Here is a 16176-nt window from a genome sequence, read left to right on the forward strand (position 1 = left end):
AGGTCACCTGCCCCCCCAAAACAGGAGTGACGTATCCGTACATCCCACCAGATGACGGATTGTCGAATCAGCCAAAGAGATACGGCCAGTCCCGGGCTGAAAGGCTTAGGGAAGGCTGGAATGGAGTTGGAGATTAGATGCCTTGTGGCGATTATCTTCTCGGGCGATAAGGTGTCCTCTCCCGATCTTTCCCGTGACGTTGCGTTGCCTTGGGCGGCGGGCCTGGCCACGGACGATCGATAAGTGATAAAGTTTGACCATCGAACATTGTCATGGCCAAAGACCCCTAATGGCAGTTTGACGCGACACGATCTTAGCTTCAACAACCAGGTCCGGCTTGCCTAGGCAGGAACATAAAAGGAGATGGGTTCTTTCTTTATCCCCCGACAATACTCGGCCCCTTCATCCTACTTACAACGACTCGGAGTTGATCAAGTTTTTGCCTCCCTCCCTTGAAAGCAAAACTTCGCACCTTCCCTTCCTCCCTGCATTCAAGACAGGCACAATCCACGACCACACTTTGTTATCTCCACCGAGTTTTTGAGTTTTGTCATCAATGGCACCGTCAATTATCGCAGATCTTGTTGAATCTGTTGGGCAGTCAGCAGAGAAGCTCACCGGAAACGGAAGCGACTCGGGCTCTGGCAACATGAACACATCCATGGTCAAGTCCAAGTTCCTCTCGCACCCTGAAGACCTCGGCGTGGTCGCCGTCGGGTTCTCTGGGGGCCAGGTAAGCTCTTGGTCCTTTCCAAAACCCTCTCGCCGTCCTTGATCTACATATATGTCGGCGTCCCTGCCCCTCTGCATTCCCTGCCGCCCATCAACACCGACTCGGGAACAAGTCACTAACTGCCGGTTTCCTCGACCAAACAGTGCAAACCAGGCGTCGACGCCGCCCCCTCGGCCCTGATCGAGTCGGGCCTCCTGACGCAGCTCCGCGACGAGCTGGGCTACAAGCTGCACGGGCACGACACGGTGCACCTGTACGCGGACTCGGTGCCGGCGTCGGACCCGCCGTACCGGGGGATGAAGAACCCGCGGGCCGTGTCGGCGGTGACGCGGCGGATCGCGGGGCAGGTGTACGAGCACGCGCGCGAGGGCCGCATGGTGCTGACGCTGGGCGGCGACCACAGCATCGCCATCGGCACGGTGGCCGGCACGGCGAGGGCGGTGCGCGAGCGGCTCGGCAGGGAGGTGGCGGTCGTGTGGGTCGACGCGCACGCAGACATCAACACGCCCGAGACGAGCGGGAGCGGAAACGTGCACGGCATGCCCGTCAGCTTCCTGACGGGGCTGGCGAGGGAGGACAAGGAGGAGTTCTTTGGATGGCTCGGCGACGAGAACCGCGTCAGCGTCAGGAAGCTGGTGTACATCGGCCTGAGGGACGTCGATGCGGCCGAGAAGAGGATCCTAAGGGAGAATGGCATCAAGGCGTTTAGCATGTTTGACATTGACCGGTAAGCTACCACCGCCACCACCACCACCTCGATTTCCACTTCTCGGGTCCTGCGACCTCTTTTCTTCTTATTTCTTCCCATCTCCATTTCCCTTTCTCTTGACTAACAGGACCGCGGGGACACAGACACGGCATCGGGCGGGTGATGGAGATGGCGCTGGCGCACATCGGCAGCGACACGCCGATCCACCTGTCGTTCGACGTGGACGCGCTGGACCCGATGTGGGCGCCGTCGACGGGGACGCCCGTGAGGGGCGGCCTGACGCTGCGCGAGGGCGACTACATCTGCGAGTGCGCCCACCAGACGGGCAGCCTCGTCGCCGTCGACCTCGTCGAGGTCAACCCCAGCCTCGCCTCGGCCAACGACGTGGGCGCCCACGAGACCGTCAGGGCCGGCTGCTCCATCGTCCGGTGCGCACTGGGTGAGAGCTTGCTGTGAGGTTCCTTTCTTGGGGGTGGGTGGCCTGGAGGCGCGAAGATGGGGCTTGGGGAGCCGGGAGCGCGGTTGGGGTTATTAGCTTCTTACATAGATGGTAACGGAAAATATACGTATCCACGTGGAACGAGGTCACCTGGGGAGATAAAGCATCATGGTCAGGTCGGGTTGTGCCGTTTATTGTGAAGATCTCGCAGGACTCCCGATCCCCGTCTTCTGCTGAGGGATAAGACCTAGCCATATTTCCATGATCCAACCTTCGCCACTGCCATGGCACCTCCTACGACGATAACACCTCCTACGACGATAACACCTCCTACGACGATAACACCTCCTACGACGATAACACCTCCTACGACGATAACACCTCCTACGACGATAACAGCCCAGGATGTCCCCAATCCATCCTCAGTGCGCCCCATCGTCGTCTTACCGAAACTTGAAGGACAATCTCGAAGGGAGCAAATTTGAAGAAAAGAGCCAAATTCAATATCATCAGTAAATATATATCGTGAGCAGTCGTCTGCACTGCAACCCTGAAGAAGTTCTTCCTTCTGCATTATGCAGCTGTTTTGGCATCGTCTTTACATCCTTGTTGCCTAATATTGATGCAACTAAATTCCTAATCGAGCAGTTAGCTAATGACAACCCCGAAAGATGACAGCTCTCGTCGCCGATTTCTTTTCGTTTCCGTGCTAGGGAAAGTCATCAAGGTTGTCATAGTCTTCTAAGTCTCGACGGTGTTAATGTTACACGCACATAGTGTCTAACATTATAATATCACGGGACCGAGGCGTGGCTATTCCATGTGTAATTAACTAGGTAGTGGCAAGAGGAAAAGACGGTTAAGTTCCATTATAAAAGCTGGGTAGTCTTAGGCCACCCTATTTATGCTCCAGTGAGGAAGAACCCTCAGTAGTGAAACAGAATGAGAGAGGCAAACAAAATACCTTGGATACACGACTAGGAAGAAGGGCATGGAGGTCTGGAGACGTGATAGCAATGGCTGTGAGGCGTGAATAACAACACTACGAAGCCCTGTGAAAAGCAGAGGGCTTAGGGTAATAGGCAGGGTTAGGAATGACGCGCAACCAAGCAGTATGGAGCCTAGTTCATGTTGACAAATCCCTTTCTCCCAGCACAAAGGCGCTTCAGGAAACTCAATACACTGCCGTCTCGGCCTTCATTTTGTCCAACGCGGCAACGACGATTTTGGCGATGGCCCAAATCTTCTCTTCTTCGAACTGCCGCGCCACAAGCTGGACGCCAACGGGGCCTCCATGGTAGATGGCCGGGTCGTCTGAAACCAAGGTCAGCACTAAACACTGCGATATCAGGGGAATCCCGCAAAGGAAAAAAAAAAGAAAAAATCTTACATGCTTCCCAGTTCAACTTATCCTTCGCGTTCAGGGGCTGGTATGACTCGTCCACCGTGTCGAGGTTCTTGTCGGCTTTGGTGACGGGGATGACCACGGCGCTATAGTTCATCAGGTTGATTGCTTCGGTGTAGCCTACCGGCTACGTCAGAAACCGTCTTGTCTTGCGTGGAAAATGGAGGCGAGAGCAGGCCGACATCGCACTTACCGTTGTGGTAGTACTTCCCGGGAATCACGGCCGCGTGTGGCGCCACGGGCATGATGACGGCGTCTACAATCTGGCCTGCTCAAGTAAAGCATGTGTGTGAGCCCTCTCTTCTAAAGCACAGAAGACGTGCGGGCTTACCGTCATCCTCCGCTGTCGAGTTCCAGTAGTCGGAGTATTGGGCCTCGTATTCGAGGCCTTGGAGGGTAAGGTCCTGGTATTCCAACAGTCCCAATGGCGGCCGCAGGTGGAAATTCTCTTCGAGGTCCGGGATGAGTGGCTCGCCCGAGAGGTCGAGCTGGGCATGGATATCGTGGGCCCCGTCAGCCTTCAGAAATGCTAGCTATTGGACATACAGGTTAGCTACCTAGGTATGTACTGTACATGGCGGGCAGAGAAAGAGCCGTCTCATCCGTCCATCTAAGGAGATGCCCAACTTCCCACGACGAGGCAGGACTTACATGGACCCTGTCTGCTGTCAATTGCGACGGCGGTTCCCAGTTTACCACCTAAGAACAAGGGTTAGTATCATAGATAGAGAGGTCTACTTGAACCAACCAGTGGTCGATGAACACAGTGCTGTACCTTGTGTCCGGCCCGTCTCATGGCAACCGCTACCATGTGAAGGCCTCGAATAATGGGCGGCTGAGGCCCCACAATGCTGTCGGTCCACAAGACGCCTAGTTTCAGCGGCGAACCCGATGGTTTCGCGGTCCCGTCGGGCTCGGCTCGAGAAAGGTACTCGTCCACAATCTCGTGACGGAAGGGTATCGGAACAACAGCCGGGTCATTGAGCCAGGGTTTAGTCGAAAGAACGGAGCGCAGTATGAGCTCCAACCCACCAAGGGAGGTACTCAGGAAGCCAATAGTCGAGCGGTACGTGTTTTGGCCCGGGTTCGTGTTTGCCACTTCCCGGTAGGAAACCCTCTCCGGGGTCGGCTTGAGGGCGAAGATGCCGTTGAAAGCGGCAGGGATGCGGACAGAGCCTGCGATATCTGTGCCGACCCCGAGTGTGCTGCCATGGAGCGCCTGCAGCGCCCCTTCTCCCCCGGACGAACCGCCACACGAGAGATTCTGGTTGTTGGGGTTGAGCGTCTGCCCTATGATGTTGTTCTTCGTCTCCCCAAAGAGGAGGGTCTGAGGCAGGCTCGTCTTGCAGTACAGCACTGCTCCCAGCGACAAGAGCTCTTTTGTGATCTGGCTCTCCACCTCATGTGCCTGGCTGGGGTGCTTGATGCCCACATTGCTCCCAATCCAACCAATATATCCCATCGTGGTATCATTGCCTCTCACGTGGAACTGGTCTTTCAAGCTCACGGGGAGGCCATGCAGTGGGCCAATGGTCGTTTTCTCGGCGGCATAGTAGGCATCAAGGTGCCTTGCCCGCTCGAGCGCTTGGTCGAAGAAGATCTCATGGAGGCAGTTACCCTGGAAGAGTGTTCCGGTCAGATGTGGCTCTCCAAGGATATCAGGAGAACCAACTCACGAGTTGGTGCGCGATGGCTGCAGTCTTGCAGAATGCAGTGGTGACCGCGACGGCGGTGAGCGTCCCTTCCCTGATGGCGTCGGTAATTTCGACGCTATCTCTGGAAACAATGGCGATTTCGCCCGGTTCCAGGAATTGTTGGATGAATGGGCCAGTGAGGTCGCGCTGCTTCTTCGCCCTCCCGAGATCTGCAGGGTCCAGCCTCCATTCCGGGGGGATTTTGCCAAGGGTACTGGCCCGCTTCTCAGCTGCCCTTGTTTCCCAGGAGTTCCTTTGTATTCTCATCGCTCAAGATTACTTAGATTGCCCGCAACGGGGGAGATTCGTGGCCTCCTTAGAGCGGTGTAAGTTAAGAGATTCGGAAGAAATGGGTGGTTAGAAGAGCGCAGGAGTAGTGATTGAGCAAGCAACACCATCAGTCTGAGGGGTCAGGCCCCAACTGGCGACCCAAAGAAGAGAGCCTGCTGCGAGGCTCCCGTGAGACCTGCTTCCAGTGTAGGTAGCGAGTACCTGCTAGTACCTGATCTCGACTGGTGCACGGATCTTTCCGTTCGGCATGCGCTGCTGTGGGCTGTAAAGCTAGGTAGCTGGTACAGTGGCGTTGCTGTTAATCCACGGGGATTAAAAACATCATCCCCTTCCCCCCACCAAAACGAAGACCGAAGTGGCACGAAGTCCAGTAACATTTCAATCTCTTTCCTCCACATAATGATTCTTTTCGAGCAACAAAGACCCTCCTTTCAGTATTCGATACGACAGTCACTACGGCGGTTAACCCGACGGTCACCAAAACGAAGCGAGTTAGACGAAAGCGATAGAGACGGACGAACTGATCGAACTGGCAATTCAGAACGGGTTTCAAGAAGATTGGTCAAAATTCGACTCTCTTCCAGTCCTGTGCCTTACCACCAATGCTCTGATCTGGGACGAATCATTGAGGGCCTGCTGGATGTCGGTGTTGGTACCGGTAAGCACAAGGAGCCTGACGTATATGCCAAGGGCGGTTGTGAGGTGGATGAGGCGGGACGTAGAGTGCCGTACGAGGCGGCCACTTGCTCGACAAGCGGGAGTATTGTGTCCCAGAGCTTCTAGAGCTTTTCGGCCGAGGCAAATTTGTTGTTTGCGGTCCGCCGCCCCTCAGGCAGACCGAAAGAAGGATTTGATTAGGACTCCGATTTCCTACTCCATCTATTGCCATCTTGGTTTCCATTTCTGTCACGGCACCAGGTGGCCAAACGTATAAGTCGGCGTTGCCTAGCCAACCGCAGGCTGATCTATGGCCGAACCCCTGAATAATTTATGCGCTCGTTTCGCCTCCCTTAGCTAGCTTCTTCCTTCCTTGGCACAACAACGTCTTCATTTCCTACCACCTAGCGTTGGCCTCATGACAATTTCCTTCTTGTTACTTGTCAGTTTGCAGCCTTCTCGCAAGATTTGATGACCCGGAGATTTCCTAAGAACGTGTGGTGGACAAGGAGGGACGACACCCAACTAAAGGGGCGCCGACGGGTGGACATTAAGTGATGGATATCTAATGAAGCGTCAAGATTCTGTAATTACCCGAGGCTTCTTATCGACTGCGAGCTGCAGGAGTATCCGCCATATTGGGAACCTTTGAGTAAGAAAGACGATAAGTGAACGAAAAAATCTTGAGCAACGAGATATAGGTCGGTTTATTGCGTCGCTACTGGAGGGGAAACGTGTTGGTACTGTAAAACGAGAACATGTAATATGAGTATGAACTCTTATGACAGACTTGAAGAACACCTTATTCGTTCCTGGTACCGACAATGTCACTCGTCTCTGCAGTCGTGGGAGCATTTACCAAGGGTGACAAACTTGACGAGGGTGACGAGCTCCCTGTGTTTCATGTGGTTCAAATGACGGGGTTCAAGTGATGGGGTAGACTTCCGATATTCCTCATATGGGGTTTCTAATATTAGAGAGAGTGTTGCGCGAGAGAGCTCAGAAGACCACCACCGTGATTTTAAGGGTGTAGACTTACGATGTTCCCTATACGAGGTTTCTAATATGTAATAGACTTATATAGGCGTGTCAAGGTGCTATGCAAGTGAAAAGCAGAGAGGATGAGCAGCAGGGCAGAGATGACATTTGAAGTTGTCCCAAGGGCTGGACAAATGTCAATTAGCCTGCGATGGGGCTAGATTGAATGGGATGGATCAGCGCATCTTGATGCGAGGTTCCCTGCTGGCTGTGACCTGGGGGAATCCACCTCTGCTGGCTTGGTCTGGGTCTGGCCAGGAGCTGATTTCGAATCCTTCATCATAAAATATTGTCTCTGCAAGGGAAGGAAGATGGCTGTTGCTCAATTTGCACTTCGGTCTGGCCATATGCGTAGGCGCGCCCTCCCCGCTTAGTCTGCTCCCTTGGCTGATATATATTCTGATGGTCGTCTGGCGTTGGCCGACTGGCTTAGATACAATAAGAATCCCTCGATTCCATTCCTGGAGCATTGAGAGATGATTCCGGTTCTGGGTGAAGCCCGATCTTGGAATTGTCAAGGCTATTTAATGGAGATCGGAAGATGATGCAGTCTTGCCAAATGATCACTTATAAGATATGGGTTACAAGTAAAAGAGAAGATCGATGTTCGACAACAGTCAAATTTCGTTGGTCAGATCCTGCACAGACCACATAGTGTGCACGGACCTTGTCATGATTATTACCGGGATACGCCACTTTTTCTGTCAACGTTCATGCCAGCCACTGAATTAATATCGCGTTCCGAGGGGTTGGAGGTTGGGTGGGGAGCTGGCCTCGTACAAAATCCCAACCTAACTGCCTAACCGGACCCTTGTCATTGCCAACCCTCGTCTCTTTTTTCCTCGGGTTGCTGCTGTCGAGCATTTCAGGCATCACAACATGCTGTGGCAGGAGAATCGTCACCAGCTCAAGCACACCTCCCACCTTTGAGCGACAGGCACCGCCAGTTGCAGCCCAATCGGTCGCAACTCCGCCGCGACAAGCTCCACCGCGATCCACCGCGACGTGGCAGCCATCCTGACTGAACACGGACACTGCTTGGCAAAAAGTGCCGCGCTCAAGTGGAGATATTGAGACGATTCCAACCGGGCTTGTGCTCCGAGTCGTCGCCTTGAGGCATTACGAATAATTAGCGGGAAGCAAGGAACGTTGGGCGCATTCGTCTTGCATACAACCGTCTTCACCGTCGATTACACGTCGTCGTCCCAGTCGCTCAACTCGGTCGGCTTTAAATACCGTGCGGGCGCCCTTGCGCGACTTAGCAAGGAACGGCTACCGGAATTGGGTTTTTGGGGCAGGAACCAATTGCGAACGCGACCAAAGACCTTCGAATCTCGCCCGTGGAACCGGCGCACCGGCGCATCGTCGTGCACGAAAGCTGCAAGCTCCCGCCCCGAACCAAGCGGTCGGAACCCCCCCGGGTTAGATCGACGCCGACAACCCCCACCCCGACTGTCTCCCAGCTCCCGCGATGGCGTCGACGGTTACGTCCGACTCGATCGTGGTGGAGCGGCGCATCGGGCACATCCACAAATACCACTGGCCGGCCATCCAGCTCAATTTCTGGATGCTGATCATGCTCATCGCCGCGTGTACCATCATCGGCATCTTTGCGAATTTCATCCAGATCCAGCAGACCCTGCTGTTGCCAATACCATGGTAAGTTGGACTTGTTCTCCCCCCACCTTCGTCCCAAACATGCACACACACACACACACACACACACACAAGACCGCTGACGCGCTCTCTCCGCACAGGTACTTCCCCTACTTCATAACGGTCGGCTGCCTGTCGGTGGGCTTCGTGCTCCTCCTCCTCTGGCTCATCTTCCAACGTCGGCTCCTCCCGTCCATCGTCATGATCGGCGGGTTCGTCATGTTCGTGCTCTGGCTGGTGGGGCTGATCGTGGTGTCGATCCAGCTCTGGGGACCGTCGGGCTCCGTGTCGAGCAGCTGCAACCTCGCCGTGTTCAACCACCACCCAAAGGGCCAGGAACTCGAAACCCTCGCGTGGCTCGCGCAGAGGTCCATCTGCCAGAGCTGGCAGGCCGTGTTCTCGCTTGGTCTGGTGGGGGGCATATTCTTGCTGTGGATCATGGTTATGGCTTATCAGGTGTTTGCGGAGGATGCGTGAAGAGGAGGGGAGGGGGTGGTCGTTGGGTGGACGTGTTCGTTCGTCTTCCAAAGGGTGAGCCCTACGGCAGGGTATTGGAAGAATGGGCATGGCGTTATATCTGTTTTGAGTGTGGCTTGACTACCCAGGGAGCGCCCTCACCTGTTTGCGCATAATTGTGCATGGAAAGGACTGGCGTTTGGGTAGAAGCTTGGGTGCTTTGGCCGGTGTATGGGTTTTTGACTTGGGAGCGGGAACTTTACAGCAGCGGATGTTGGGACTCATCCTGTAAGGATGGGCTTGACGGATACCTGTTCCATGGAATGTGGACATGAATATACGACCGAGGATATAGTCACAGTACGATAGGTCTCACATAGTATATATACTGTACAAGGAGGATTGTCGGTTGCTATTGTCTATCTTCTTGGAAACACATATTCGCTCCCGATCCTCGGTTTGGTCTCCCTTCCCTAGTTGGAGATCTTGGGGTTGACCTTCTTACTGTTGTGATAGAAATACCATGTTAGCAGCTGGCCAGAAGTGGGAGAGAAAAAGAGTGAAATGCGTACCCAGTCGCCTTCTCGAACAGACCCCGAGCACCGTCGGTGATCTTCTCACCCGTGTTGCGGTTGACATTGTGGCCCGACTTCTTGGCAAGCATGTCGAAGGCTGTTGTCGAAAGAGAGCCAATGTCAGCGCGCCTTGGATCCCAAGGGGGAAGGTCCTCTGTGGAAGGGAGCATTGGGAGTTGGGAGCTCACCCTTGTCACCGTAGTCTTGATTTCCGGCGGCACCGCCTGCTTGGCCGGCTCCGCCGACGCCGCCGACGCCGCCGACGCCCTGACCGGAGTGTTGGCCGCCCTGACCGCCCAGCTTGTTGGTGATGGAGTCCATGATGATTGATTGGGTTTGGGTTTTGGATTGAAGTTGGAGGATGTAGGTGGGTTGTTATTTTCGTATGACAAGAGACGAGGGTATGAAAGAGGATGATCCCACAGAGGACTGTCCTACGTCTTATACTCTTCGGGGAAGTACCCTAGCTGATCCGCACTTCCACTAATATACCTACCTATTCTTTGCTATAAACATGTCTCCTCCCGTACCTCTTCCGTCTCGTTGTTCCTGTCCTGTCCCTTGCCCTAAGTGGTGGTGAATCTTAAGGTTTTGGCTTTCGTCATGGCCTGCCAAGAATTGGCTCGCAGATCGGGGGGCGGAGCTGAGGTACTACGTCATAATGCGGCACACCTCTTGCCTCCGAACAGTCGAATGCGAATGGCACATGAAAATGGATCGCTACGATGTGACGCAGGCATCGGGAAGATCGCCGTTTAGTCAAGCAGCCCGGCTATTTCTATATAGTCTAGATTGTCGATGCTATTCAAGTTGCCCATGACGCAACTGCTGATCATAGCAGCTGAACATGCGTTCCGGGGTTACCTCGGGTTGAAGAACGCTGTCATTCAGAGGCCAAATCTACCCTCTGTGCCTCTTAAGAATAAGTGACCAAGGGACGGCGTATGCTTATCTAGTGTAGATCTCGATCCTTGGATTAAACTGTGATAGGGGATAGATGGAGGGGACCCTGAATATCTCCATCGTTTTTCTTGGTTAGAATTAAGAAGCAGAATTGGTCCAAGCAAAGCAGCTTGGCGCCGTCAAGACGAGATTGACATCTGGCAGCACCTGAAGCCACCTGGTAGCACCTGACAATGCCTTCGTTCCACGAGAGGAGTTGGACAGGAAATAAGCATTATCTTTCGAAGACTGGAAGACCCTGAAATGCTGAGAACCACTTTTGATTCTCGTGAGGAGCATCAAAGGATTGCGAGTTGCCGTCGGGACCCTTGAGCAGTTAATCCGCGGCCGGTACTCCGTAATCGACATTGGAGTGACCCGACTGGACCTTTATCGGGAAGTTAATCCGGCTGCACTGCACGGGCCCGGAATAAAAACGGCATACTCCGTACAGGGTTGTTAGCTTCGTGCATGGTGATGCCCCACTCCGTGTCCCTTTTCGCACCTAAAATCTCCATACAAGGTTTCCATTGGCCGACGACAGTTTGCTGTCATAGCAACGCGCAAAGACCATTCGCCCAGGGGAAGCAAACGAAGAGGGACCGAGCGTATTACAAGCCCATGGGATTCCCAACTGCTGGCCTTCTCGTCGGGTCCCGACTGCAACTCTGCCTTCTCAACCAGATCTGGTCAAATACGGCCAGCCGTGCGCGTCTAGTGGTACCAAGCGACACGCCTCGAACCCCGCTGAGGTAGTCCGGCTTGACCCCGCGAATGCCATCCTCTGTCGCGACACCTACCTGCCTCTCACAACATGGATGACGGCAAGAACAACCCGGGCTCCGACTCCGAGTCGCGGCCCTCGACTGCGCACACCGTCTTCCGAAGAGTACCCGGAAGCTTTGACGACGCCGGTATCTCCCCTATGAAGGAGGACTTCGACATCCATTATCAGCCCACCCAGCCTTCAGCGAACGCGACCGCCTTGAAGCCCGAAACCATGCTCCCCCCTCTCCAACAACCACCTCCCTCGACCGCCGCTGATGTCAGTTTTGCCGAGAACACAAGTCTCGATGACCTCAGGCACTCGGATTCCCAAGCCGAGATAGCGGTTCGGCAGCACCTCCAAGACTTCGAGTCCAGCTTTGCCGCCCCACCCTCACCAATACCCACGTCCGCAAATGGCATAGACGATACGTACCTCTTCGACTCTCCATCCAAGAAACCACAGCCCGCCGCAACAAGCCAAACGCCATCCATATCCCTCGATTCGCAAGACGAGTCACAAGAGTTGCCCGCCCCGAACAGGACACCTTCGGCTGCAAGTCAAACTCCTTGCCCACGGCCGGCCGTCCCACCCGCCCCTGACCATGACACCACAAGTACCAACAGCAGCAACACTTCTGCCCTAGAAGCCTTTTCGTCCTCACCCACTGCTACGGCCACAGCACGGACCGTTTCGAGAGCTCTATCCCGAGCCAGTGCAAAACGGAGCGACAATGAGGACGACGAGAACGATGCCAGGGATGCGGGGGATGCGGCAGAGGAGTCGAGCTGGGGGAACGACCGGAAATCATACCAGGCAGCCTTCGACGAGGACCTGTCGTACCTCCACCCATCGTCCGGTGCTCCTAGAACTATGAGGCACATGAGCTCCGATCAGAGCTTGCGCAAGGCCGGCCTTGACGCGGGGAGCACACCTGGTCATGCACTGCGGGCCGGGAAACGGCCAAAATACTTGCGTAGCCGGAACGGTAGCCAACGCTCGTCCGTGTCCTCGTTCAATACCGACCCCGAGAGCGATGTCACGGTTGGATTGGGTACCGACTATGCTCTCCAGTCCGGTGGCGCTCTGCCCACCCTGGGCCTATCGCGTAGCACGAGCAACGTACTCTCCAGAACTGTCAGCATGGGGAGCATGGCGAGCGGAATCGACGACTTCCACGACTCATCTGGCCCGAACCTAGGTTTTGGCCACCTCGAGACACTCGACGAGTCCCCTCGACGGCCGACTGCCCACCGACCTGACGAGGACAATCTCCACACTCCAAAGGCAGAGCGTAACCCTGCCTCGTTGACGGCGCCGACCGACACGGTGATCGCCCGGCACGTCAAGAATGTGCATGTTCCCGAGTCACTTGCGAGGGAATACAAGACCAAAAACGGCCTTATCACCCCTGTTCGGAAGCCATCCGACTTTAGCACAGTCAGTGGCGCCGGCCCGCCCACTACCAGCCGCCACGGCGGGAAGAACTTGACGCTGAAGGAACAGAGCAGCACGATTGAGCGGCTCAGCAAGGAGAACTTTGACCTGAAGCTCAAGGTCATGTTCCTTAGCGATCGACTCGACAAGCTCTCTGAAGAAGGTGTTAAGGAGATGATCTCGGAGAATGTCGAACTCAAGACGGGACTTGCAGTGCTCCAGAGGGACAACAAGGTCTTGCGCCGCAGGGTCAAGGAGCTCGAGAGGCAGGCCAAGGACGAGGACGAGCGGCCTGGGACTGCCAGAAGCGGCTTCTCCGAGGACGACCAGAGCGGGCCAACCTACGACCCAGAGGCGCAAGAAAGGGAAGAAGAAGTCGTGTTCCTCAGGGAGCGAATGGAGGAATACGTGACCGAGATCGAGAGGCTGAGGGCCGAGAACCTGACCAAGGAAAATGAGAAGCGACGCATGGCCGAGTTTGTCAAATCCATGGGCGACAAGACGGGTGAGAGCCTCGGCCGGCAGGAGGAAACAGACGTCTGGAAAGATCTCCTCGAGCAGGAGACCGCGAGGAGGGAACAGGCCGACGATGACAACCGCCGGCTGCGTGACGAGGTCTTCCGGCTCAAGCAGGAGATGAGCAGCCTGACGGGTGGGCTACACCACACCACCAACATCTACAACATCACCAAGAAACGAGACAGGCCAGCGTCGCCAAGCCGGCCAGTCTCGTCCTTCTCTGGGGAGATGGATTCCAATGGCGTCGCCCTCAGCGCCACAAGCACCCTCGTCGAAGAGCTCCGCAGGGAGAGCGAGCAGCTTCGCCACGAGAACGCCGAGCTCCGCCGCGAAGTGGGTGCTCAGACTTCGATGCTGACATCGAGAAACAGAGAAAAGGAGCGTCTGTATCAGGAGATAGAAGACCTCAAGATGGCGCAGAGGCGTGGCGGGGCCGCGCCATCAACAGTCGACAGCATCCTAGAACGTTCAGCGTCTCGAGCCGGGGCGCATGAAAGGTCTCACTCTCGCACCAGTGCCGGGACAAGGGCAACCGGCACCGCACTTGACGATGCCGAGCGCGATGAGCTGGAGGGCAAGATGGCCGAGATGCGAGACAAGAATAACGAGCTCAAGCTACACAACCAGGATCTGCAGAGGGAACTCGATGCGTGCATGGACGATTTCGAGGCTGCGATCGAGGGGAAAAAGCAGGCGGAGGAGCTGGTTGGCGCGTTGCAGGAGGATATCGACACAGCCATGAACGACCTAGTGGCCCTGCAGGCCGAGCGGGACGAGGCCCTACAGGAGCACGCGAATCTCGAGGCTGAATTTGAGGCCCTGCGAAAGGAGGCACAGGAGGAGATCGACGCACTTGAGGGCGAGGCCGATCAGCGCACGGACGAAATTCAACGCCTGCAGCTCGAGCTGAATGACCGGTCTGAAAACTTCGATGCCTTACAGGAGGAGATGCGGAGGATGAGCGAGGCACTCGTGCGGCTCGAGGACGAACAAGACAACAAGCTACGACGCATCCAGCAGCTGGAACACGAGCTGGGCGAGGCGAACAAGGAGCTCGAGGAATTGGAGACCAAGCTCCTGGAGTCAAACGACAAGGCCAACCGCCTGTCGGTGCAACAGGAATCGAGCCAGGGCGAAATTGCATTCTTGCGAGAGGAGCAGGAGGGCGACAAGATCCGCATCGGCGATCTCGAGGCGGCCATCGCCAATGCCGAGCAGAGCCTGCGCGAGGAGAAGGATCGCACCAGGGAGCTCGACCAGCGTCTTGCCACCGAGCGGCGGCAGCGGGAGATCGTGGCGACACGCGAGAAGGAGGAGGTGCAGCAGTTCGTCAACGAGCTCAACCGCGAGGCTTCGGGGGCCAAGGACGAGGTCAGGAAGCTGCGCAAGAACCTGCGGAGCCGCGAGGTCGAGGCTACGGAGTGGAAGGAAAGGCTCATGGAGCTGGAAAACAACCTGCGCGAGGCGCTGGGAGACCTCAATGGCACGAGGTCGAGTCTTCTCAAGGTATATATACGGACCTACTATTCATCAGTCCGGGACAAGCGTGTGTTGTTTGGCCACTTTGCTAACGTCGTATCTAGTCTATCGCCAAACTCCAAAGGGAACTCGAGGATACGGTCAGAGAGCTGGATTCCACAAAGGCCTCGCTCATGGAGAAAGATCGCATCATCAAGCAGCGCGATTCCCTGCTCGAAACCCACGGCCTCGAGTCTCGCAAGCTCGCCGAGATGCTCGATAAGGAGCGCCAGGCGCACCGCAACACGAAGCACCAATTCGAGACCTTCCAAAAGACGCACCAGCACGTCACGCGCACGGTCAGCTCCCAGGACTCTCGCATTATGGAGCTCGAGAACGCAAAGGTGCACGATAAGAAGAGGATCGCGCAGCTCGAGACCGATTTCAAGGAGCAGCTCACCGAGCGGAACAATCTGTTGCTTCTCCTCTGGACGAGGCTCTCGTCGCTCTGCGGCACGGACTGGGCCCACGGCAACAGCCTGATTAACGGCCGAGCACTGCCGTCGCTCGAGGCGGTCACGACGATGCTGCCGGGCTTCAGCAAGAACCTCATGGCCGCCATCAGGACGATCGAGGCCATGATGGGCGGGTTCCAGGGCAAGATCAAGAACGTCGAGAAGGATCTCTGGAGGGAATACCAAACCCTCGAGAGCCACCTGGAGATGCGGACGAAGAAGCTGGACCGGCTCGAGGCCATCGTCCGCAACGGCGTCGCAGCCGGCGCCCTCGGCCTCGGCGGCGACCAGCTCGCAAAACTGGCCCGCCTGGAGGAGGAGTACCGCCGGCTCAAGATCGAGAACCACACCCTCCGCACGGCGGCCGACGTCCGGGCTCGGTCGGGCTACGGTACGGCCGGCGGCGGCGGCGACCTCAACGACGAGATCGTAGCCGGGAGCCCGTCGCCGTCGATCCCGACGGGGCCGCGCGACCGTGGGCGGGACCGCGTCGGGGGGGCGAGCCGCATCCCCAAGTCGGGCAGCCGCGGCGGCAACAACAGCCGGCCCGGGACGATGTCGAGGGCGACGAGCAGCCACGGCGGGGTGAACCTTGCGGCAGAGGAGCTGGGGCTCGCCGAGGCGGGGGATGAGGGCCAGAATGCAGGAGGGGGAGGGAGCATGGAGACCAAGTGGATGATACGGCTCAAGGACCTCGAGTACAAGATCAAGGCCGAGAGGGAGGCGCGCGTGCTGGACCGGGCGGAGGCGATGAAGCGGATCAGCGCGTCGGAGAACGAGAACCAGGTGCTGCGGGATAACCTGGAGAGGGAGAAGAGGCGGCAGGGGCGGTGACGGGAGGGGGGTCCGCCTGGGATGGATGTGTGAGTAGGTAGTGAGTGATTGG

General features: G+C 56.4%; 5 protein-coding genes across 5 annotated transcripts; 3 read left to right on the plus strand and 2 right to left on the minus strand.

The window, feature by feature from the left end:
• Window positions 1-400: 400 nt before the first annotated feature.
• On the plus strand, window positions 401-2013 carry QBC33DRAFT_68438 (uncharacterized protein). Its single transcript, XM_060432992.1, has 3 exons — window positions 401-733; window positions 877-1460; window positions 1586-2013. Exons 1-3 carry the CDS (start codon window positions 557-559, stop codon window positions 1896-1898), a joined length of 1074 nt encoding a protein of 357 aa, XP_060283641.1. The 5' UTR covers window positions 401-556; the 3' UTR covers window positions 1899-2013.
• Window positions 2014-2705: 692 nt separating this feature from the next.
• Window positions 2706-5487, minus strand: QBC33DRAFT_538312 (Acetamidase). The gene is made up of 7 exons (XM_060427869.1): window positions 4963-5487; window positions 4062-4904; window positions 3938-3985; window positions 3618-3819; window positions 3480-3554; window positions 3272-3406; window positions 2706-3195 (listed from the first exon to the last, which is right to left on the minus strand). The coding sequence occupies exons 1-7, from the start codon at window positions 5245-5247 to the stop codon at window positions 3056-3058; spliced, it is 1728 nt and encodes a 575-aa protein (XP_060283642.1). The 5' UTR covers window positions 5248-5487; the 3' UTR covers window positions 2706-3055.
• Window positions 5488-8437: 2950 nt separating this feature from the next.
• Window positions 8438-9099, plus strand: QBC33DRAFT_514985 (uncharacterized protein; the record flags this gene model as incomplete). Its single annotated transcript, XM_060426066.1, has 2 exons — window positions 8438-8625; window positions 8724-9099. 2 exons carry the CDS (start codon window positions 8438-8440, stop codon window positions 9097-9099), a joined length of 564 nt encoding a protein of 187 aa, XP_060283643.1.
• A 452-nt stretch (window positions 9100-9551) lies between these two features.
• Window positions 9552-9974, minus strand: QBC33DRAFT_558911 (uncharacterized protein; the record flags this gene model as incomplete). The annotated part of the gene is made up of 3 exons (XM_060429923.1): window positions 9552-9582; window positions 9651-9750; window positions 9842-9974. 3 exons carry the CDS (start codon window positions 9972-9974, stop codon window positions 9552-9554), a joined length of 264 nt encoding a protein of 87 aa, XP_060283644.1.
• Window positions 9975-11409: 1435 nt separating this feature from the next.
• On the plus strand, window positions 11410-16124 carry QBC33DRAFT_514986 (anucleate primary sterigmata protein B; the record flags this gene model as incomplete). Its single annotated transcript, XM_060426067.1, has 2 exons — window positions 11410-14823; window positions 14901-16124. The coding sequence occupies 2 exons, from the start codon at window positions 11410-11412 to the stop codon at window positions 16122-16124; spliced, it is 4638 nt and encodes a 1545-aa protein (XP_060283645.1).
• Between the last annotated feature and the right edge of the window lie 52 nt (window positions 16125-16176).

The sequence above is a fragment of the Phialemonium atrogriseum genome, assembly GCF_030411735.1.
Source record: "Phialemonium atrogriseum strain 8032-3 unplaced genomic scaffold QBC33scaffold_12, whole genome shotgun sequence".
Taxonomy (NCBI): Eukaryota; Fungi; Ascomycota; class Sordariomycetes; order Cephalothecales; family Cephalothecaceae; genus Phialemonium; species Phialemonium atrogriseum.